The following is a 25,471-nucleotide window of genomic DNA, read 5'->3' as shown; positions in this document are numbered from 1 at the left end:
CATATTTGATTTATTTATTATTTTTCTACACAGATGAACATTGAGGGGTTCACGCAAAAAGATACCTTAATATATAGAAAACAGTAACAAACTAAATACCTAAATTGGAACAGACTATACAATTGTAAGATCATTAAGCCTTTTGTCTTTTTTGTTTTCTTTATTAATAGATAATTGGTAGAATTAAAAGGGCAACACTCCTTTTGCGCCAATTACTGTTTTTCAGGGGTATCATTTGCGCCTAATTTTTTTTCTTCAAATGTATCAATTGCGCCAGTTTTCGGAACTCATTTGCGCCAATTTACCTGAACATATATTGATCGTACATATTAAAGATTAATACATATTTAGTATCATTTTTGTCTGAGTGGAAATCTTGCACATATACATGAGACAGACCCACAAAAGTTAGAGCGTCAAATACTTCGAACAGCATGCAAAAGAAAAGGTACAGAAAATATATCCGAAAGACCAGCTAAGATCATATGTTCGGAGCTATTCCATCATGAAGAGGAACATCTACAGAAAAATTACTTGAAGTCCATAAGACAGTGTATGTACAGAGAGAGAAGATAACTGTACCCTGCCCAATCAAAAAGTTCAGTAGAATTTCAAGAAATTTTATGTGAGTTCGAGTGATCACAAATAAAGAAGAAGAGTTTGTTTTAGTAAATGATATTGAAAGTGGCATTGTTACATTTAATTTATTTTCCACTTTTAGATTGCCTATTGCCTTCCAAATCAGGAAACTGTAATAGAAAAATGTTTTTCTTTAAATTGGCGCAATCGTATATTTTATTTTTGGCGCAAATGATACCATGTAATTTTTAAACAGGTGGCGCAAACGTAGCATTAGAGAAAAAAAGTTGTGGCGCAAAAGGACGCATTTTTGGCGCAAACGGATCTCTCCCATTAAAAGTGGGCAAACCGCTATCCCTATATTTTATTACTTTGTTGGTTTTATTAATTATTATAACGACATTTTATGTTAACTGGATTTGAAAAAAAATACTCTCTCACCCTTTTCTCATCCTATCATATTCATGATTTTTTTTGAAATTCTGCATCTGCCGAGACACCTGCTTATCTAAGCATATTTAAAAATTTATTTATCATCTGTACCTAGTGCTCAAATGTATAGCATTCTAAATGAAAACTAGAATCTACGTAGTTCTTTTCCTTTTCCTAAAGATTTAAGATTAAGATTTTATTTGAACACTCAGACACAGATACATGTGTAACATGAGGTTATACATAATAGCATTATATAAACATGACGAAGTAATTATGTGGTATCAATGACATAGTATAAAGATATAACAATAACATACAACATGTTGGTTTTTTTTAACATTTTCAGAACATATTGGCAATGTTTTTGATAAATACAGAAAGACGTTTATACAGTTGTACATTACATATTGAAAGAAGACCTTCCATTTTTTTATAATTAGGGTTCACTGTGTAATAGCTTGGCAGAAACTTTTCCCTTAATACAACAATAAGTACACTTAAATAACAAATGAAATTCATCACCAATATTACTCTTACACAAAGTACATATTCTATCGTGCCTCGGGGTATTTTGCCATCTGCCTGTTTCTATAGGCAGACGCAGATTTGAACACGTAAGTGTGTGATCCAAAGCCTGCAATATTCAGGAAGTTTTAGCAGGTATGTTTCTAAAGTAAAATCTTTTTTAAATATTGAGTAAAATTGTCCTCGTGATGAATTTTCAATATTACTAAACCACTGTTGTACAAATTGATCACAAAGTATTTGTTTTAAGTACATTTTATCACAGTAGCCTGTTTGGTTGGCAAAAATATATCCAATGCCAGTATCGTTTAATATTGCTTCTATACAATTTACCCATTTAAAGGTGTATTTAGATTTAGGCCTTAAACCAAGCATCAGTCTATACAATAAACTGCATAGTTTTGATTCATTATTTACAATTTTACACCAATATATACACATGGAAAAAAGTATTGCAACACCAAATTGAAATTGAAATTAAAAAAACACTTTTCATTTTTTTGGGATATAATTTGGTAAAATAGAACTAGTTAAACATTATTTAAGTATCACCTGAGTTTAATAAAAAAATATCGACTCGATAATTTTTTATCTGCACATGCAGCTACTGTACCCGTAAACAGCAAAACAGTTGTTTTTATCCTCATTGTTTTCAACCCTTTAAATAACCAAATTTTTAAAGTTATGTGATTGACATCTTATAATGGGTCCTGGACAACTCTTAACTGCAGCAAGATGGCAGATTATCAGCATAAGGGAAGCAGGGATGTCGCTGTAAAAACTGCACGTATTTTTGGTCATCACCATTTCTCTATAGGTCGTTTTGAGAATAAATCAGGCAATAAATGCTGTTAAAGACATTCCGAGATAATGAAGACCCCCTATACCATTTGCTAAGGAAAATCAAGCATAATGAAGGTTGGTCAGAAGGAAACCCATTGCATACAAGACAATCCTAAAAAGAGAGTGGTGGCCATACAGGAGCCTTTTAACAAGAACTGTTCGAGATCGACTCATCGCTACTGGTTATCGTGCGATAAGACCATTTCGGAGACCTTTGCTAACGAACAGACACACAGTTTTCCGTATCCAATGTAGTGCAGAGCTCGCCAAAGTTGGAAATTAGCATCGTGGAGGAAGATCCAATGTTCAAATGGAATTCGGTTCATCTTCCTTGGCACGATCGTAGCCCGGATTTCAACCATATCGAGCATATTTTGGACACTATTGGGCGGAAAGTGCGCAAAAGGACACCCCAGTCCAAACACATCATGAAATAAACAATGCCCGTCATCAGAAATGGTTGCTGCTACCTTAGCAACAAGTTAGTCGATTTATGGCAGGAATCAGAAGACGTTTAGAATAGATGCGGTTATCCGTTTGAATGGTGGCTGCGCACAAAGTACTAATTCTTCGGTGTATAACGATCAACCATGATATGAACAGTCATCTAAGGATTAATTTTGAAATGTCTGACATTGTAAAGTTCGACTACAGTAAAAGTTGTAAAATGCATTTTTTTGCACAAAAAACATTCCATTTTGGTATTAAAATTGTGGTTATATAAATCATTTTTTTTTTCAAACATTTTTTGTTCGTTTCAATGCCAATGTTATCATAAACTATGTTTCAATAATATTATACACATATTTTATTATATTTCATCCAAAAAAAGAGGCTGATTTTTCAAGTTTTAAAAAATCAAGGTGTTGCAATACTTTTTTCCATGTGTTATATAATCATTCTAATTTTCACCTTTATTTCAAGAGGAAATCTACCTAATTCTCCGTACACCATAAAATTAGGCGTAGTGTTTCTAACTTTCAGCGCCCTTTTGCAGAATTTCAAGTGAGTTTTTTCGATAATTTTCAGGTTTTCAAAGCCCCAAACTTCAGAACCATACAGTAAGATAGGTTCTATCATAGAATCAAAGAGTTTAAATTGTAGATCAATAGGTAAAGATTCATTCCGTATAATTTTGTAAATATAAAACAGTGCCTTTTGGGCTTGATCTACAAGTTTCTTCTTGGTATCAAAAAATGTACCATTGTATTTGAAAATGACACCCAAATACGAATATGTATCAACAATTTCAAGTAAATCGTTCTGCAGTGAAAATTTCAGATTTTGTTTAGTTTTCCTCTTGCTAAATACCATAACTTTAGTTTTCTTAACATTCACCTTCAGTTTCTAATGTTCACAGTACAACTGGAAAATATCTAAGGAAGTTTGCAAGCCTTCTTTAGTTTCTGAAAAGATTACTGTATCATCAGCATACAGAATTACGAACAATTCAAAAAATATATGAAGTTCGTTTTCAAATTTTTCCTTTAAAAATTCTAAAGGAATACCATCTAAATTTCTAAAATATTGTTTCAAATCGATCAAGAAAATGGAAAATAAAAAAGGAGACAAGTTTTCCCCTTGCCTAACACCAATCAGGCACGGAAAAAATTCTGATTGTTCACCATTATATTGAACACAAGATTTAATACCTTGATACATATTAAAGATAACTTTGAAACATTTCCCCTTGATTTCACTAAGATGTAGTTTTTGCCATAATCCAGTTCTTAAAACAGTGTCAAAAGCTTTTCTAAAGTCAATAAATGTACAAAAAAGTTGTTTTCCAAATGAAAAATATAATTCTACAAGTGCATGTAACACAAACATATTATCTGTTGTTGCATATCCTTTCCTAAAACCAGCTTGATTTTCTGATATAAGCGAAATTTCATTTGCAAAAAAAGTTAGTCTAGTATTAATAATGGAAGTAAATAATTTTCCCAAACAGCTGATAAGTGTAATAGCTCTAAAATTATCAGGATCTGTAGGATTGCCTTTATTTTTGAACACAGGTTTAATAATGCCATTTGTCCAAGAGTCTGGGATAATTCCAGTATCTAATACAATATTAAATAATTTACAATACAATGACATAAAAACAGGTGGTGAATTTTTCAAAAATTCATTAAGTATTTTATCAGAACCAGGAGCCTTGTTATTTTTAAAATTTTTCATCGCTTCCAAGACTTCCAGCTCAGTAATACTTCCATTCAATATTTCATCATAAATGGGGTTACTAGATATCTGATTAATGTCAAGATCGGGTGCATGTATATCTTCTTCTTCACCCGCGTTTAAATCCTTAAAATAATCGTAAAATGTATTTATATCTATAGGAGGAGATTCTTTTTTAGTGTAAGACATTTTTTTTTGTGTTTTCCAAAATCCTTTTGTGTCATGCTTTGACAATGTTCTCAGCTCATTTGAACATTTGTCTTTATATTTGTGATAATTAACTTGTAGAATTTTTTTATATTCTCGAGCTGTGTGATTTAATACGGTTTTGTTTGCATCTGATTTTACTTTATTATATGTACTCTTGCTTTTATGAAATGCATCTCGTTTGCTTCGACATTCTTTGTTGAACCATGGTTTGTTTTCATGGTCGGGGTTGTGTAGTTTCTTTTTTGATTTACCAAATACAGTCTCAGTCGTGTCTAAAAGTACACGACCTAGGGGCTTATTCTCATTTCGCCTTAGCTGTCAAAATAATTATATAAAATGATTCCCAGTTTGCCTTAGTACACATTTTCAGGTACATAAGAATTAACTAAGGCGAAATGGGAGCTTCTGTAAACATTGTAATTATATTATGTTTTGTTTGTATTGCAATTAGTTATTATTTGTTATTTTGATGTTAAATTCTACCATGAAAATTTATTTATGTTTGGTGTCCCACTTTTTAAATAATTCTTTTTTATAGCTGCTCTTCTTTTTCTGATTTTTCTTTACTCATGTGTTATATTTTGTAAATAAAGTCTAATTAGATATGACACATTGTATATGGATATTTCATATTTCAATGAATAAAGAGAAGACAAATAGCATGCTATCATAACAAATACATTTGTATTTCATATCTAAATCAGCACTGAATTCAGAAACCCAATTTTAAATTTGCATACTTATAAAGAAAATGTACATGTTATATTTTTAATAATAGCATGAGAAAAAAACACTTGGTCTAATACATATAACATAAGAATTATTTCCGTATAGTTCATATTGTGAAAAACATACGGTGGCAGAATGCGGCCATGAAAGAAAAAAAAATTATGTTGTTCCCTCAAGATACTATGTCGTTCCCTCAAGATGCTATGTCGTTCCCACAAGATAGTTATCTCGTTCCCTCAAGATACTATGTCGTTCCCTCAAGATAGTTATCTCGTTCCCTCAAGATGCTATGTCGTTCCCTCAAGATACTATGTCGTTCCCTCAAGATTTTATGTTGTTCCCTCAATATAGTTATCTCGTTCCCTCAAGATACTATGTCGTTCCATCAAGATAGTTATCTCGTTCCCTCAAGATACTATGTCGTTCCCTCAAGATGTTATGTTGTTCCCTCAAGATGCTATGTCGTTCCCTCAAGATACTATGTTGTTCCCTCAAGATATTTATCTCGTTCCCTCAAGATTTTAAAATTGTATTGATATATGATTCATTTCCCCCTTCGAAACGGAACTGTATACGTGGCCACATCCCAAAAGTAGAATATTTGCATAATAATAATGATATAATAATTCTGTATTTAAAGAGAATAACTGAGAGGGGATAGGAGGGGTCCTGATCCAGAAATCCCGTGCTTAAAAACACGAAATCCCGAAATCCCGAATCTATATAAAGTAAAAAAAATTAGGCGAAAGACACCCATTTTTTATTTGATCATTAGGAAGATTTATGAAAACAGTTTCTAAAAAGGTATCACTCAAAAGCATTGAAATTCTAGTTTGATCCAAATTTTGGGGGGATATGTGACATGCATGTTTACCCCCTTTTTGCAATTTTTTTTGGTAAATAAATGCAGAATGTTGCCATGGATACACAGAAAAGGAATTATTTTTCACCCTTTTAACATTTGAAAATTAAATCTAAGGAAGATACTGATTACATACATATGCACATGTACAACACAAACAGTTAGGTTAATGTATTAGCAATCCAGAAATAGGAGATGATAAAACATTTTGTGGCTCATTTCTAATTTTATTTTCTAAGAGGGTGGTAAAGGGTTATTTTCGTGCAACGTTTTCGGCCTTTTCATTTTACGTGTTTTCGTGATTTGGTGTTTTATTTCTCGTTTTCTCGTGTTTGGTTCGATGTGCGTGCTTAGTATTTTCCCTTATTTATTTTCCGTGTTTCGTGTCGGTGGTCTTAATTTCTCGTTCTTGCATTGTTCCGCATTTGATTAAAAAGTGAATTGGAAGTAACTCCACGTCTTTACTCCACCGTTTCGAAGTTGAAAATAAAGAATAAATCAATATAATTGTATTGCTATGTTGAGGGAACGAGATAACTATCTTGAGGGAACGACATAGTATCTTGAGGGAACAACATAATTTTTTTTTCTTTCATGGCTGCATTCTGCCACCGTAAAAACAAGGCACTGATGTACACATTTGAATGTTAAAAGTTTAAACACAATTTAAAAAAAATATATTATTTTATTTATTTTATTTAAGTTTCTGTAATATATGTAAACAAGTTTGTGGGAATACCTTTTGTTCTTTCTTTTTTTTAAACTCTTTGTGTTGCAAAATGTAAAGGATAATTGACTGATTATTAAGAACTTTCTGGTTGTATAAAATTTATACAATTAAAACTTATATTAAATTAAGCATAAAAGAAGCAACTTTCCTACGGACTCATGTTTTATTGTGGATTATTTTTCCCTGTTAAAATCATATAAATTGTCACAAAATTGTCACTTTTATTAAAAATAATAATTAAAGAGAAAAAAATCCCTAATTCAATGTTGTTAAAATTGCTATAAAAACACAGAGGTTTAATTTGTTTATTTAATATTTTTATCTAATACACATATCCTCAGTGATTGATATAATCTTGCATCCAGTTCATGTTAAGTTATGGGCACAGAACACTCTAGAGGAAAGAACCGAATACAAGATAATATCTTAACGTTTCAGAAACCAAAATGTGGACTACCATGCACAATGCAATGCAGAATATTCTGGATCACATTCGCAATTATATTAACTGTATAGTCTCTTGGATTGAATTTTTAGACATCCGTATTTTCCGGAAATAATCTAGACTTGTCCGTATTTTCACTACTGCTTACTATCTCTTCCTCACCTGTCTATTACAAATGGATGCCACGACAAAACTGCACCTGTGGATATTGTGACAAATCACCGTCAAGTACGTTTCAAATCAATTATAAACTGTTTAATATATATACCGTTAATTCCGTTAACTTGAATTCCACGTTTATTCAACAAATACGAACTGTAATTGTTATTTCTATGAATTGAACTGCAAATTCTACTTTCGTTTTTGACTTGATATTCACGTTGCTTTGAACATTCATATATTTCTTTCGTGCATATTGTAAAATATTGTATTTTTATTTCTTTCAGTTTACCAAACAATACACGCTCTGTAAAACTCCTGTATCATTTCTGGTGGAATTATAATCTACAATCTTCACCCACAAGTTGTCATTCTTTATAATTTGCCGAGATTGCGATACAGTCCCTTGGTTATACTAGCTGAGTCAGGCTCAGCATAGTAAATTGACGACAACTTGTCTACACATCTCCTGAACAGGAAATACAACGGAGCATCGTTCGTAGCTGTTACCTTGACACTACGCAACATAGCTTGTGCGTCCTAGGCAGCAAACCAACAACGTTGAACTAACACTGCCTACAAATAGTTGATTTACATCATGGATCTCAGTCACAAGGAACAACAAGAAGAAGTTCAGCCCCCCGAGGGAGATGTCACTGAAGAACCAGAAGAAAATCCGTCTGAAACAACAAACTTAGGTGAAAGCGCCGAGACTAGGCGAGTACGTGAACTTACCGAAAGGGGACAGGGAGCCTTTATAGAAAAACGTGACAAGTTCTATAACGACTTAGAGGCCCTATGGTCAAACCTAGAATCTAGATTATTAGAAACAACCAAGGCTCCTAACGACCTCCAGCAATTGTTAACAGCACAAGATAAAATTGTACAAGCCTGTACTAATTATCGCAGGCTCACAGACGAGTACTTGCAATTTCTCAAAAGTACAAAAACATTAGACAGCCTTCAAGACATTGATACCTGCAAATTATCAACGGATATCCGAATGTCTAAAGTTGACCTGGCAATTGAAGCTTTGCACGAACATCGCCTTACCTTGACAAAGGCTAAATCAACAAAAACGAGGACATCTAAGGGCAAGAAAAGCTCGCACAGTGGGAGCTCACACGCCTCCGACATGTCGAGCCTAGCTAGGAGAAAGCGTGCCAAGGCAGAGTCCGCTAGATCAAAGATAGCCTTCGCCGAGCAAGAAGCTGCCCTCCTTAAGCAGGAGGCCGTTTTACAGGAAGAGACCCTATATAGACAAACAGAAATCAAGGCCGAAATGGAACAAGAAGCTATCCGTGCAAAACAAGAGGCCGCTTATAGAAAAGCCGAAGCGGAACAAGAGGCCGCACATAGAAAAGCTCGAATTGAACAGGAGGAAGAGCACATCAAAGCTAAAAAAGAACAGGAGGCCGTTCGCATGAAAACTCAAATGGAACAGGAAGCCGCACGTGCGGTCCGAGAAAAAGCCGAACTTAAGGCCGCTATGAACATTCTCGAAGCAAAAAGAGAAGCTGCAGCCGCAGAAGCCGAGGCTCGTATCCTGGAAGACGACGGCAGCCAAGCAGTTAGCGATCTCCCTGACGAAACGGAAGACCCGCTCCAGCGCGTGCAAGATTTCGTCAATAAACTTCCTGAATCAACTGTTGTAAAGGAAGTAACAGAACCTCAAAGGAAAAGACAAATTCCTGTTAAGATCGAACTGAGTCACGACGCACCAGCGTTCGTGCCATCCGTGGCACCCAACATGCTGTCACAGATATCTGCTGTCTTGCCTTCCAATAATAAGTCACCGGAAGTTACCTTTATCCCAGATCTGGGATTAGTAACCGGCATACAAAAACTAGGCCTTTCAGATGAGAGCCCTACTGAACATCAAAAACAGGGTGTTAAAGAAGTGATCCCTGTCTTACGCACAAAACAAGACTTTATAGAAGAGATCCCTGTTTCACACCAGCAACAAATCAACCTTACATCAGAGATAACTAGATTCCTTTTACGCAAGGACTTGCTTTTCTCCCGATTAACAAGCTTTAACGATCGGGCAGAGTCCTTTCATACTTGGAAAGCAAGCTTCAAGAACGTGACTGATGAGTTACAAGTCTCTGACTCAGAACAGATCGATTTACTGATCAAGTGGCTCGGTCCAGAGTCTGCTAAACACGCCATTAGCATAAGAGCGTCGAACGCTAATAATCCTACCATAGGTATACAAAGATTATGGAAGAGGCTTGACGAGCGGTATGGTGCTCCAGAAATGTTGGAAGCCTCTCTCAAGATTAAACTTGCAAAATTCCCTACCTTAACAAATAAGGACAACGCACGTCTCTACGAACTGTCTGACATTCTATCAGAAATAGAATATCACAAGGAAAATCCCAAGCTGGGATGTTTGCTAGCATATTTTGACTCCTCGTCCGGGATAAATCCTATTGTTGAAAAATTACCGTACGGACTCCAAGAAAAGTGGACCACAAGGGCTACAAGATACAAGGCCAAATATGACGTTGCCTTTCCACCTTTCACAGAATTCTCTGCCTACATCAGGGAAATAAGCAAAACAAAGAACGATCCTGGGTTCATCTTTGGGTCAAAAGCCTGTGAATGTTTATCACAAAGATAACCAATACAAAGTTATTCGCATGTACGCCATCATTGATGACCAAAGCAACCGGTCGCTAGCATCGCCCGAATTCTTTAATCTTTTCGACGTCAAAGATAAACCGGAGAACTATACTTTATCAACATGCTCCGGCAAAGTAGTCACTTCCGGCAAAAGAGGAAGAGGTTTCGTCATGGTATCAATCAATGGTGATGACAAGTTTGATCTTCCTGTACTGATTGAATGTGATCATATTCCCAATAATAGGGACGAAATACCTACTCCTGAAGTAACAATGCATCACCCTCATTTAAAAGAACTTAGGGGTAGCATTCCACCAATAGATGAAAATTGCCAAATTCTTCTCTTAATTGGCAGAGACCTTATAGAGGCACACCATGTCCTCGATCAGCGCATAGGACCACCCAGAACTCCATATGCACAACAATTGAAACTTGGTTGGGTAGTGATAGGAGAAACCTGCATTAACAGCAGCATGTGCCTCTCGAGTTAAATGTCAAAATAACCAACATTTTACCTACAGGACAACCTTCAACGTTTCAACCATGTACAAGCAAATTTGACATTCGGGAAAACTACACAGACCCCGTTAAGAAAGATTTACAATCGCCACTCTTTGAAAAAACAAAGGACGATGATAAGCCTGGAATGTCATATGAAGACAAAATGTTCATGAAGCAGATGGACAACGAATTTGTGAGAGACTCTGAAGGAAGTTGGGTAGCACCGTTACCGTTCCAAGACAGCCGTTGCCAAGCAACAGACAACAAGCTCTACATCGTGCGAATATGTTAGACACCAGTCTGAATAGAAACCCAGTTAAGCGGGAACATTTTCTTACATTTATGAGTAAGATCCTAGACAACAATCATGCAGAGCTTGCTCCACCATTGCACGAACTTGAGGAGTGCTGGTATTTGCCATTGTTTGGTGTTTATCATCCGAAGAAACCTGATCAGATAAGAGGTGTGTTTGATTCTTCAGCCAAATGTAACGGAGTTTCACTTAACAGCGTCCTGCTTACAGGTCCAGACTTGACCAATGATCTCTTGGGAGTACTGCTGCGTTTCAGGAAAGAAATGGTAGCTGTAACTGCAGACGTTCAACACATGTTTCACTGCTTTGTAGTAAGGAAAGACCACCGAAATTATCTGAGATTTTTGTGGCATATAGACAACGACCTACAAGAGAACCTTGTCGAATACCGCATGAGAGTTCATGTTTTTGGAAATAGTCCGTCACCTGCCGTTGCTACACTTGGACTCAGAAAAGCAGCTCAAGCATCAGAACAAGAGTTTGGCAGTCACGTGACTAGCTTTGTCACAAGAGACTTCTTTGTCGACAACGGTCTTACATCATGCCCTACTAAAGAGGAAGCTGTTAAGCTCATGAAGGACACACAGCAAGCATTAGCAAAATATGGAAACTTACGTCTTCACAAGTTTGCCTCTAATTGTGCGGAAGTTATGTCTGCATTTCATGCCAGTGATTTGGCTTCAAATCTTAAAGATCTAGACTTAGAATGCGACACCAAACCTCTACAACGTAGTCTTGGTCTCAGCTGGGACGTAAACACTGATAACTTCTTATTTCAGTTATCATCAGAAAACAAACCGATCACTCGGAGAGGAATTTTATCAACGATAAACAGTCTCTACGATCCTCTGGGATTTTTGGCTCCGGTGATTTTACAAGGGAAACTCCTATTAAGGAAAATAGTATCAGAAACCGTCGATTGGGACCAACCTCTCACTGATGAGACAGCAGATGAGTGGAAATCTTGGAGAGATACTCTAATTGCTATCGAAACATTGCGCATTCCACGTACCTACGTGCCATATCTCAGCAAAACCGCCACGAAGGAGTTACATGTCTTCTCTGATGCATCAGAAAAAGCCATAGCAGCTGTTGCATATCTACGCACGACTGACAGTAGTGGTGAACCAAATATAGGATTCATTCTTGGGAAAGCTAAAGTGGCACCAACAAGTGGTCATACTATCCCACGCCTTGAACTATCTGATGCAGTTTTAGCAGTCGTGATAACACAGACCATCATGGATAATTTAGATTTACACGTAGACACCGTAAAATTCTACACAGACAGTAAAGTAGTCCTAGGCTACATCAGTAACGAGACAAAAAGGTTCTTCATCTATGTCGCCAATCGAGTAGAGAAAATAAGAAAATTTAGCTCTCCAAATCAATGGAATTATGTACCAACTAGCCGTAATCCCGCAGATTCGGGAACTAGGTCCGTACCTGCTCACGAAATGCATAGCAGTGAATGGTTATTAGGACCAAGACAACTTCTTTTCTCAGAACAGAAGAATTCTGAGAACATATATCAGCTAATAGACCCAGAAGAAGATGGAGAAATACGTGCAATTGTTAATGTTGCAAAAACCTTTGCCACACCTGAGCGTAAAGGTATAGGAACTGATAGATTCAACAGATTCTCCAACTGGACATCACTTGTGCGAGCGATAGCCTTTTTAGAACGTTTCTCCCGTTTACACGGGTCAAAACAGGCAGCACCAGTGACTTCTCCGGAAGGCTTTTTGAACGCCGAAAATTTCATCTTAATATCCGCTCAATATGAAGTTTATGGAGATGAAATAGATTGCATTAAACGTCAGGAACAAATTAATAAGCGGAGCCCGATAGCTAACCTCAATCCGTTTTTGGACGAACAAGGACTATTACGAGTAGGAGGCCGTATTGCCAAATCTGACTTAGACCTCCGTGAAAAGAAACCATTGATCGTCCCTGGACGCCATCATATAGCGACATTATTAGTTCGACACTACCACAACAAGATAAAACATCAAGGTCGCCATTTCACAGATGGAGCGATTCGATCCGCAGGATATTGGATCGTAGGAGCAAAACGCTTGATCTCATCTATTATTCACAAATGTGTGACATGCCGCAAACTCAGAGGAAAAACCGAATATCAAATCATGTCTGATTTGCCAGAGGACCGTCTTGAACCTTCACCTCCGTTTACTAACGTTGGAATAGACACCTTTGGACCCTGGACAATTGTTTCACGTAAAACACGTGGTGGATACGCCAACTCAAAACGTTGGGCAATTTTATTCACATGCTTAGTGACAAGAGCTATTCATATCGAATTAATCGAGGAAATGAGTTCTTCAGCCTTCATAAACGCTGTCAGGAGATTCGCCGCTATAAGAGGCCAAGTTAAGATTTTCCGATCTGACCGTGGAACGAACTTTATCGGCGCAATCGACGATTTAAAGATTGACTCAATCAACGTTGAAGATGAACCCTTCAAGAACTTTCTATACAATTCTGGTACAACTTGGATCTTCAATCCGCCGCATTCGTCCCACATGGGTGGAGCCTGTGAAAGAATGATTGGTATCACCAGGAGAATTCTTGATTCTATGCTTCTTAACGCAGCCGGGAGAAGCCTAACACATGACGTGCTCAACACACTAATGGCAGAAGTTTCAGCAATAGTGAACTCTAGACCTCTGGTACCGGTATCAACAGATCCAGAGAATCCGTTGATATTAACTCCGGCTATGTTATTGACACAGAAAACCGACTACATATTCACCTCAGATCATCTTGGAGAATTCGATAAACGAGATCTATGTCTTGCCGAATGGAGACGAGTACAGGCTCTTGCCAGTGTTTTCTGGTCCCGTTGGAGGAAGGAATACCTGCCGTTACTACAACAACGACGAAAATGGACCGAAGATCGCCGTGATCTCATCGAAGGAGACGTCATTCTTCTAAAGGACAAAAACATTTGCCGTACCCAATGGCCCGTTGGAATTATAGTGAACTCATTTAAAAGTTCAGACGAACATGTCCGAAAAGCAGAAGTGCGAGTAATCGTTAATGGAAAAGCCGCAATCTACACACGCCCTATCGTGGACATGATTCTTCTCATAGAGAACAACCCTGTGTAACTATATGTATATCTTTTGGATTTATATAGTGACATTCATATGTGTTATATCTTATGGTATATTTTGGATTTATATAGTGACATTCATATGTGTTATATCTTATGGAATAGTGATATCAGGTAGATTTCAGACGGGGAGTATTCTGGATCACATTCGCAATTATATTAACTGTATAGTCTCTTGGATTGAATTTTTAGACATCCGTATTTTCCGGAAATAATCTAGACTTGTCCGTATTTTCACTACTGCTTACTATCTCTTCCTCACCTGTCTATTACAAATGGATGCCACGACAAAACTGCACCTGTGGATATTGTGACAAATCACCGTCAAGTACGTTTCAAATCAATTATAAACTGTTAAATATATATACCGTTAATTCCGTTAACTTGAATTCCACGTTTATTCAACAAATACGAACTGTAATTGTTATTTCTATGAATTGAACTGCAAATTCTACTTTCGTTTTTGACTTGATATTCACGTTGCTTTGAACATTCATATATTTCTTTCGTGCATATTGTAAAATATTGTATTTTTATTTCTTTCAGTTTACCAAACAATACACGCTCTGTAAAACTCCTGTATCATTTCTGGTGGAATTATAATCTACAATCTTCACCCACAAGTTGTCATTCTTTATAATTTGCCGATATTGCGATACAGTCCCTTGGTTATACTAGCTGAGTCAGGCTCAGCATACAGAAGATCTCACTGGATATAGTGCACAGTTGTTTTTCAGTTATAAAACTACTCTGGAGCTCATAAAATGAAGCATTATAATCAACATTATTGTCATCCGAGATATATAATCTATTTTTACCATTCTAATGAAAAAGCAAACACAAACATGCCAATACACTTGCCATAATTGACCTTTCCCTTGAAAATCGATAAAGCGAAGGTTTGTTTTGTCAACATGATCCCATGGTAATGCTGATGTTTTTCTAATGTTGTCTCGTGCTCATCAACCCAAAATGCATACATGTAATACCAATATTGAAATATAAATATAAAAAACATATCCACATTTTGGTACTTATGGGTGGGAGAGGGGGGAACTTATCAAGAACCTCACCAACCCAAACAGGCAATATGTATTGCCTGACCAAACATAGCCCTTAAACCAACCACCACTTGGATATTGAAAGAATGAGGATGTATCACATGTACTTCCGCCAAAGATATCAACCAATGAGGTTATACACATATCCTCAGTGATTGATATAATCTTGCATCCAGTTCATGTTAAGTTATGGGCACAGAAAACTCTATAGTCCATACAGCATATTTGCAGGCCAATCTCAAAATACACCACTAGCAAGGCTTTCCCTTAAGGAATAGTATTCCCAATACTCAAAACAAATTCAACACTTTTATTAAATATTATTCCTTTTGAAATTACTTTAAAACACTTCTAAACATTTAAAGATGCATGTAAACAGTTCTTTATAAATCGTTCATAATTCAATAAATTCTCATAAATTTGACCACATACGGACTTTTAAAAGTTGAGTTAAGGCAATGAACTCATATCAAAATGAACATTGTCATTATTCTAATAACATCTTCAGCATATAGAAAGCTTGTAAGCAAAGGGACTTAACCTCCAAGTGTAAACTATGCTGGCTTGTCTCTTTCTTTACTGTTGTTGAATCAAACACACTCTTTACTTCATAATCAGGAACATTGACAATTGTATTTCCACTCGATTCTTCACATGTCTGCTGAAAATATATTAACCAATAACAAATTGTTTATTTGTACTAAAGACAGCATTAGTCACACTTTGAAAAGGAAAAATCCCTTTGCCTACAATCCACGTGGAAAACCACTAGGGAATCAGTGTCCCTCGAACTGTAGACAAAGAAATTTAAATTAAAAAATTTAACCATACATAAAATTTAAGTATACATTTATACTAGTATACAAAATCATTCAACATTATATTTATTTATTAATTTAGATAAAACAAAACAAAACAAAAATATTGCAGCCATTATTTAATCTCCCATGACAAAAAGATTTTTGTGACATATTTCAACACATCAATGAAATTAAATACACATCCAATAGAAAGCATCATGAAATTACGGAAAAATTATTAGCATTACTTTTAAATAGGTTCATTTGAACATAAAGCTGCTTCCATCACAGATTTTTTTTTTTTTTTTAGTTCCGTGCCATATTGGCATCTTCTGCCTTTCTCAACACAGACATACATAATTTAGTGTAGTATCAATATTTTCCCCATTCATTATTTTCCTATTTTCAGAAATCAAAACATTACTTCAATTGCAATTTGTTCTCACCATATTCTGATTAGAAAAAATCCTTTCCTTTCAAAAAGGTTGTTCGAACTCATTGACACGAATCATCGTGCAATGTCATATTACTTCTCCTTCATTCGTCACCCTGTCAAAGCTGTAGGTAACACCATCTGAAAACAAAAACATTCTATTCAAGTCAATGTACAATCAAATAGACCGCTGAACGCGGACCTCGACGAAGACACCTTATAATTCAATACACATCACTCCGATAAAAAACATGAATATCAAGTGACATGTCACACTAAACATGCTAAATTATTCCACTTTCTCAATAATTCTATTCTTTTCTAACAAAGTCGTTAAATAGCATTTCTATCAGTATGTACGATGTAAAAATAAATGAAAAGTTCACATCACAGTCAAAAGTAACAAAAGAAACTATTTACCCTATAAACAATTTATTATTCTCCTTTCAACTACAATTTTCCAAACTGGCCAGAGCCCCCACTTCCACATATATTTTATATAGCGATAGCACTTTGCCCTGCGTTTAACCGGCGCACGGCATAACAAATATCTGACCACCTGGGTTGATAATAACTACCTAAGGTCTAAATCCCAAAACATTTTGCCACCAAGGTCAAACATTACCATCTAGTTCTATCAAGAAGCCGTCAAGGCAAATATAAATGACCACCAAGGTCTTGACGCCCCCAAGGCTAGTATTTTTAATTCATTGTTGCCATCAAAGCAAATGTAAAAAATCATAAAAATGACCACCTAGGTCTATTGCCACCAAGGCATATAAAAATGACCACCTAGGTCTATTGCCACCAAGGCATATATAAATGACCACCTAGGTCTTTTGCCACCAAGGCATATATAAATGACCACCAAGATCTTAAAGCCACCAAGGCTATATTGCAACCAAGGCAAATGTAAAAGTAAAAGTTAAAGAATATAGTTACTTTGCCGACAACACGTGGAGCACGACCTTCCCGCAGCTTGGATATTGAAAGAATGAGGATGTATCACATGTACTTCCGCCAAAGATATCAACCAATGAGGTTAATTCACATTTCGCCTTAGTTTAATTCCCATCTGGCCTTAGTATATTTTTTACCTTTTTTACCTGGAATTCACAGCTAAGGCGAAATGAGAACACACCGACCTAGGTCATTTACTAGACCGTTAACACTTTCACTGGTGGCTGTGTCAATTTCAATACTATTCAAAATATCATTTAACTGTTGTAATGAGCTACCTGTATCGTTTGTCAACACCTGAGTGAAATCGTCTGTTTTTGTACTGTCCCACCTGATGTAAGTATTACTGTTTATTGTATTATGTGAATTGTTTAATGAATTGCTCGAGGGAAACGAAAATGAGAAATATAATCTATTGTGAACATCAGAAAACATAGGATTGAAATCAACAATACCGAAATCTGATGTTATATCAAACATACATGGAGACATAATTAAATAATCTACTAAACTTGCATCTTTACAAGTTGTACAACCAATGTTTTTATCAGCAAATAATCTGCCATTACAAATATAAATACCACTTCTTTTACAAAGTTCTATTAACATATTACCATATTTGTTTACTCTACCACGATCTTGACTATACCTCTCAAGAGGGATATTTTTATCTTTAAGGTTCATGTGGACCCTTTGGCTAAAATGGCCGTATTTTCACCTCAAAATTTTCTCCGAGTACAGACAAACCTGCGCATCTGTAAAAAATTTCAGGCATGGCATGCCCTAGATATATAAATTTCAAACATGTTTTATGTTTAAGAAAAATAAAAACTTATCAGGATTTAGCAGTGCACTTTTTTTCATTTCTCCAGAAGGTGCCAAAATAACTAAGTTGGGAAACAAGTTTGAGAACATCCCCACAGGTAATAATTGAAGTGAGCGTTTTTAATTGACATGGATATTAGATGGACAATAGATACCTGACAATAATTGGTGATTTAAACTGTGTACCTGAGTGGACCATATCAAGGTAAACTCAACTGTTGGTTAATTTTATCATCTTCTGCAGGGACGAAAAAAAGTGAACAGCAAAAGCCAGTTAAATAATGAATTTTCTAAATCATACAATGCATTTGAATTCTATTTATCTAGGGCATGCTATGCCTTAAAACATGTTTGTCTGTACACAGAATAAATGTTGAGGTGAAAATGCGGCCATTTTAGCCATAGGGTCCACATGAACCTTAAGATGAAGGTATGAAAAAATATTATCATCATTATCATAAAAATCATTGACATCTAAAATTTCTAATAAGTTTTCGTCAGGAATAATGTAATCTGAAACAGTAGAAGTTCTGGCGTTAAAATCACCAATTATTGCAATATTTTTTGTATCAGTTGAGTATTTAATTAATTCATCTTCAATTTCCAAAAACGACTCTTCAGAAGTATATCGTGTATTTTCGGGGGGTATATAAATACAACCTAGTAAAATGTTTTCTCGCAGGTTTGATATATTCTTTGAAATTTCTACCCACTGAACAAATTCAGATTCAGAATTTATGAAATTTAAAAATTTCGACAGGTGTTTTCTATAAATAACAACAATACCACCTGATTTCTTTTTACATTTTTTTCTATGTTTTGCATAAAAAGTATAATCGTGTGGTAATTTCAAGTCATCTAGATCATCAGTTTTAGTTTCAGTAAATATAAGAATGTCATAACTCTTTATTAATGTAGCAAAATCTGGATTCAGCAATTTAGAATTAATACCACAAACGTTAAGATAGGTAAATTTTAAGTTGTCAAGTGTCCAATTTAAAGGTCCATGATTGTCTGATGTGTAGTCCTAACTGTAATTTCCTCTACCGTTGTGTATTGGGTTAGGAGGCTCATCACGGGATGGATCGTAAGGTTGTCCGTCTACCATTATTTGGTCGTAAATTAAGGAAGCTTGAAATCACGGTACCTCGGCGCTGGAGTTCTTTAAGTTTAGGGATCAACGCTTTACGGCGATTGCTAATTTCGGTTGGATACTGTTGGTTCACTGAGAATTGTGGTTTTGATTTAAGTTTATTAGGCACAGATTTACGTACACGTTCGTGATCACGGTAATTAGTAAATCTAGCGATAATATTGCGTGGCTTTCCATCACGACGTTTTCTTAGTCTGTGTACATTTTGAAATTGAATAAGATCTGCATTAGGGATTTCCAGTTCTTTTTCAATAAAGTTTTTAATCACAGCTTCTGTGTCTTCGTGATCATCATCAAGAGTCTGTGGAATTCCGCCAAAAATAAGGTTATACTTCATAGAGTGACTCTGAAGTTTTAATAAATCTTCCCTGATATTGTTTGAATCAGTTTCTATGTCTTGTGTATAGTTTTCTACCAGTCGCATTCTTTCAGAAATTTCGTGATGATGTTTTTCTTCAGTTTTTAAAATATCATCATGCATTTTCTGTGTCTCCTTAATTTCATTTATCTCTTGTCTCATTCCTGTTAAATTTTGATCTATTGCTCCGAAACGTTCATCTAATTTTTTGTCAAGTTGAGAGAAGCGGTTAGTAAATTCAAAATCAAACCTTTCAAATCTTTGGTTCATGACATTAATTGACGAAAATAGCATTTCCATGGTTGCATGGGTACGTGCACTATCAGTTGAGACAGGAAATGGTTGAGATGCAAACGGAGGTTGTGAATTGTGATATGCAGGAGACATACGTCTGGTTCATAGGATTATGCTGATATTGTGGTGGAATGGGCACACTTCTGTTAGATAAATTATGAGGTGTGCTAGTATGCAAAGTGTCATGAGCTTGGTTCAGTACTTGAGAAAAACTTTGTTGTTGTTGTTGAAAGGGCGACGCCATATTTAATTTTGATTTTGATTTTGTTTTGTTTGGAGGTGTAAAACCTGTTTGGCCACCAGTGCTCCTTGTTCTCTTTTGGCCCATTTAGATCAAGATGCATATTAAATGTTCAGTATATATCACTTTCGAAAACAAAATTCGTTTGAAATTCATGTTTCTCCACAAATTCAGTCGAAATATTGCGAGAGCTCTTGCATACCGACCTACTCACTCCGCCATGTTGTTTTTTTTTCTTTCTCCTAAACGAGAATGTTTATATCCCTACTGAATATGTCTGTTTAGATGTTTGGTAAGCTTTAGACCGGGTTGAAATTTCAAATCTTATGTTGAATTCCGTTGCATATCTTTTTTCAAATATATCTATAAAAAAGAGAGATAATAATCAAACCTATCTCAATGTAAATAAATGCAACAGTAGTATAACGCTGTTCAAAATTCATAAATCGATAGAGAAAAAACAAACCCGGGTTACGAACTAGAACTGAGGGAAACGTATCAAATATAAGAGAACTACGACACAACACCGAAATGTAACACACAGAAACGAACTATAATGTAACAATGGCCATTTTTCTGACTTGGTACAGGGCATTTTATGAAAAAATGGTTGGTTGAACCTGGTTTTGTGGCATACCAAACCTCCCGCTTTAATGGCAGTGTTAATTATAACATTAAAATGACAACATTACACGACAGGGTTACAATAAGTAAACAGATAAATGGGAGAAAATATAGGAGAGAGAAACAGTTAAACGAATAATAGCCATCAAAAGGTAACAGATTAACAAAAAAAAATTATACGCCAGACGCGCGCTACGTCCACACAAAACTATGCTCAGATGTAAAAAGTTTGAAAGCAAGCTATTCGTAATATAAAATAAATCATTACGAAATTTTGAAGCATATTGATTTGCTTTTAGGTGTATGTTTATAACTTGTAGTTAAACTAAATAACTAAAAAAAGTATTTCATTCTATTCTAATCGGGTTCTACTGAATGGACTCAATTTTGTTAAAAGAAGCCTTTACTAAAGGTTTATGAATTTACCACGAAATATTTGTTATTTTAATTGTTATGTCATGTAGTCTGATTTTGTCGTACTGAATTGTCTTTTGTCTTTTCTTCTAGGTATATCATGCTCATCTTTGCCTCTGTAATATTGGTATTCATCTCAACACGTGTATGCGAATCTCGTCGATGTGTATTTGATACAAGATGTTATTGCATTTTACCTCCTGGATCATCACTGTATAAAGTCGATTGTTCTAACCGTGAAATCAGTAATATTCCTGTCTTTCCCAAAAACGTAACGAGTATAGATTTAAGTTTCAATATGATTACCACAATTCCAGACTTTCATTTCGCTATGAATAAAATTCTACGTAACATTTCATTATCTCACAACCACTTAAACCGTTTGGAAAGCCATACCTTTTCAGGTCCTTCTGAACTTAACATTATAAAAGTAGACAATAACAACATTTCCATGGTATCAGCCGAAACATTCCGATTCCTACCAAAACTTCGATACCTCGACCTGAAAAATAACACATTGAACTTTACGAATTTAAATTTTACTTATTTGTCTAATCTATCATCACTCAGAATTGACTTCTTTAATGCGATTCAACTTCCAGCTGAACTCGGCAGTTTAAAATCTCTAGACATTTCTGGGGAATCGGGGAAGTGTGAAATCAGAATGCTGACTCCAGACACGTTTAAATATTTACCCGGATTAAATGATCTTAAATTATCTGCATGTAAAATCAACCTGGTTTACAAAGGTACTTTTAGCCATATGAGAAACTTATTTGCTTTAGATCTATCGTTTAACACGTGCCTCAAGTTCAGTGGATTTGTAAATGTGACGTACGATTTGCCACATACATCTATTAAAATTCTGAAGATAAATAAGATTCATAAAACGTTTGAAATGAACACAAAACTAAAGAAATCTCACGTTCGTTATTTACGACATACACATATAACAGAGCTGCATGTAGATAGTAACAGGATTCAACAAGTAGAAAAAGGCTTGATACCAATGCTTCCTTATACACTCCGAAGATTGTATATGTCAGATAATGTATTTTCGTATGGGGATTACTTATCAGAGATTTTCTTAATGCCAACTTATTTTGCTAACTTTTCACTACTATTTAATTCTCATATGCCTGATAAAGAGGAGACATGTGAACAACAAAATGAAGAACCAGCAGTCAATCAACGTCAACAAGAGGACGAAATATCTACATTCGACATTCCATCATTCCATCGTTCGGAAAAACAACAAACAAATTATACGGTTAGTAAGTTGAACAATGACGGTAAACTCCAAAAACATGATTTCAAATCACTTGACCATACGAATTTTTTTCCTATTCCTAGGCTCTTAAAAACATTGATTTATCGCCAGTGTCTGCTTCGATACGAAATACCGAATTTACTATTTTCAGACAACACTGTTGAATATATAGACGGTAGTTCTAATATTTTCTATTCCTGGAAAGGACCTGTGTTACATTTGAATCATTTGCGATTTCTTAATTTATCAAACAACTTGTGTTCATACGTATCGAAAGTATTCTTCATGAGTACACCAAATCTACAAATACTGCATGTAGCCAATAATTTACTTGGTTTCGTCCTACCTGAGGACGATAATGGAGAAATATTACAATATCTCAATAAGCTAGAGGAAATAAACTTGGCATATAATAGAATACCTAGCTTACCGTACACATTTTTCAAATCACAAGTCTTGTTGAAAAAAATATCCCTTTCCGGAAACATGTTAGATGAGATTTCATTCAAAATTAGCCATATGATACATCTACGGCATCTGGATTTATCGTACAACAGACTATCGTCTTTATCAAAAGACATTCGGGACCATCTTGACAAGATGGTTCATCCTAATATAAAATTAGTATTGGACTTAACGGGTAATCCTCTCAAATGCACGTGTGAAACTATAGGATTTGTAAAATGGATGTTCCAGACAGCCATTAAGTTACATAACCAAAGAAAATATCAATGTAAACTGTCAAACGGAGAAAAGATTTTCATTCAAAACCCTTCCCGAATGTATGAAAAACTAAAAAAAGAATGTTCATCTTTCACTTCCTTAATTATTGGAACAACAGTCGCCATGTTGTTGCTTCTTGCAATAATTTCATCGGGAATAATTTATAGATATCGCTGGAAATTGAGGTATATGTATTACATGGTGAAAAACAAGTATCATGGTCAACATTCAAACACATCTGCGGAAAACGAAAGAATATATGCGTACGATGCCTTCATATCATATGCTGATAATGATAGATTCTTTGTCCATGAGCAGTTTCTAAAGAAGCTTGAAGACGAATCTGGATTAAACCTGTGTTTGCATAAAAGAGATTTCCTCCCTGGAAACGATATAGCTGCAAACATTACGACCGCGATTCACGACAGTCGTAAAGTTGTTATCATAATGTCACAACACTTTTTAAAGTCTTATTGGTGTATGTTTGAATATAACATGGCCAGAATAGAAAGCATTTACTCGAGAAATAAAGAAAACATATTGTTTCTTGTTTTCCTTGAGGAGTTGTCGTCTAAAGATTTACCGCTTATGGTGTTAGAACAAGTACAGTCACAGTCATATATAGAGTATCCGCATGATGAATACGGTAACGAGGTTTTCTGGAACAAATTAACAGAAGTTTTGTCGTGACGTCAGTATGAATGTTTATGAAAAATAGTTATAATTGATCAAAAATGGACTATTTGAAAGTGAACATTATAAATATTGAACTTGCAGTTCCAGTTTACTAGTCTGTGGTTAAAAAAATAGGATAGAAGGTCGTATATATATATATATATTTATTAAGAAACTACCCCTTTACAACGGGGGCACTTGCAGGCAGGGTACCCACAAATGCGTCTAAGAGCATATACAATGAATAATGTACAAATAAATAAAATACACATAGGACAATATCAAAGTTAAAAATTAATTCTCTTTTAAAACAAGTCAACATTCATGTAAAACATAACAACATTATATATTAATATAAAATCTCAACATTTAGAGATCACATCAATTAAGTTGCACACGTAAATCACAGTTAGCTTAATCTTCTAAAATTGAAGATCTGTAAGTGTACATTTCACTCAGCATCTTTCTACTAAAAGTGTCAACATGTTTACAAACATTTGGATCAACCTTATAAAAACATTCACCTAGCAGTATGTTTATTTTTTCGTAGGACGGTAACTCTGTGAAGCAAAAGTCGGAGAAGTTAGTACTTAGGTACTCATTTAAATCGGCAAAATACTTACTTCGTATAGGAAAATATTCAGAACATCCGAGAACGAAATGTTCCACGGACTCCTCAGATTTGCATGAACACATTTGACAAATGGTAGTCTTGGAAATATTCATTCTATACAAAACTTGATTTATGGGTAGACAATTTGTTCGTGCTAACAATTTTAACCTTGTAGACTTAAAATGTACAAAATTTTGCTAAAAAATGGTTTTAACTTGTACAAAAGTTGAAAATAAAAATATGTTTCTATTATAAAAACACATGTCATTAACCTCAATAATATTTTCATCATTTATTGTTGTTGCCCATTCATGTTAGTGTGATACCTTTGTTATCCATTCATGTTAGTGTGATACCTTTGTTGTCCATTCATGTTAGTGTGATACCTTTGTTGTCCATAGTGGGATACCTTTGTTGTCCATTCATGTTAGTGTGGTACCTTTGTTGTCCATTCATGTTAGTGTGATACCTTTGTTGTCCATTCATGTTAGTGTGGTACCTTTGTTGTCCATTCATGTTAGTGTGATACCTTTTGTTGTCCATTCATGTTAGTGTGATACCTTTGTTGTCCATTCATGTTAGTGTGGTACCTTTGTTGTCCATTCATGTTAGTGTGGTACCTTTGTTGTCCATTCATGTTAGTGTGGTACCTTTGTTGTCCATTCATGTTAGTGTGGTACCTTTGTTGTCCATTCATGTTAGTGTGGTACCTTTGTTGTCCATTCATGTTAGTGTGATACCTTTGTTGTCCATT

At 35.2% G+C, this 25,471-nt stretch overlaps 3 protein-coding genes across 3 annotated transcripts; all 3 read left to right on the top strand.

The window, feature by feature from the left end:
- The first annotated feature begins 7,577 nt into the window (after window positions 1-7,577).
- On the top strand, window positions 7,578-10,321 carry LOC139519158 (uncharacterized). Its single transcript, XM_071310994.1, has 2 exons — window positions 7,578-7,764; window positions 7,983-10,321. The coding sequence occupies exon 2, from the start codon at window positions 8,294-8,296 to the stop codon at window positions 10,319-10,321; it is 2,028 nt and encodes a 675-aa protein (XP_071167095.1). The 5' UTR covers window positions 7,578-7,764; window positions 7,983-8,293.
- Window positions 10,322-11,109: 788 nt separating this feature from the next.
- On the top strand, window positions 11,110-14,887 carry LOC139519157 (uncharacterized). Its single transcript, XM_071310993.1, has 2 exons — window positions 11,110-14,601; window positions 14,820-14,887. Exon 1 carries the CDS (start codon window positions 11,110-11,112, stop codon window positions 14,266-14,268), a length of 3,159 nt encoding a protein of 1,052 aa, XP_071167094.1. The 3' UTR covers window positions 14,269-14,601; window positions 14,820-14,887.
- Window positions 14,888-17,738: 2,851 nt separating this feature from the next.
- On the top strand, window positions 17,739-24,975 carry LOC139519168 (toll-like receptor 4). Its single transcript, XM_071311025.1, has 2 exons — window positions 17,739-17,863; window positions 21,530-24,975. Coding segments are annotated over exons 1-2 (2,592 nt in total). The 5' UTR covers window positions 17,739-17,861; the 3' UTR covers window positions 24,120-24,975.
- The last annotated feature ends 496 nt before the right edge of the window (window positions 24,976-25,471 follow it).

This window comes from Mytilus edulis, chromosome 4, assembly GCF_963676685.1.
Source record: "Mytilus edulis chromosome 4, xbMytEdul2.2, whole genome shotgun sequence".
Classification (NCBI taxonomy): domain Eukaryota; kingdom Metazoa; phylum Mollusca; class Bivalvia; order Mytilida; family Mytilidae; genus Mytilus; species Mytilus edulis.
This window is presented reverse-complemented; position numbering and strand designations above follow the sequence as displayed.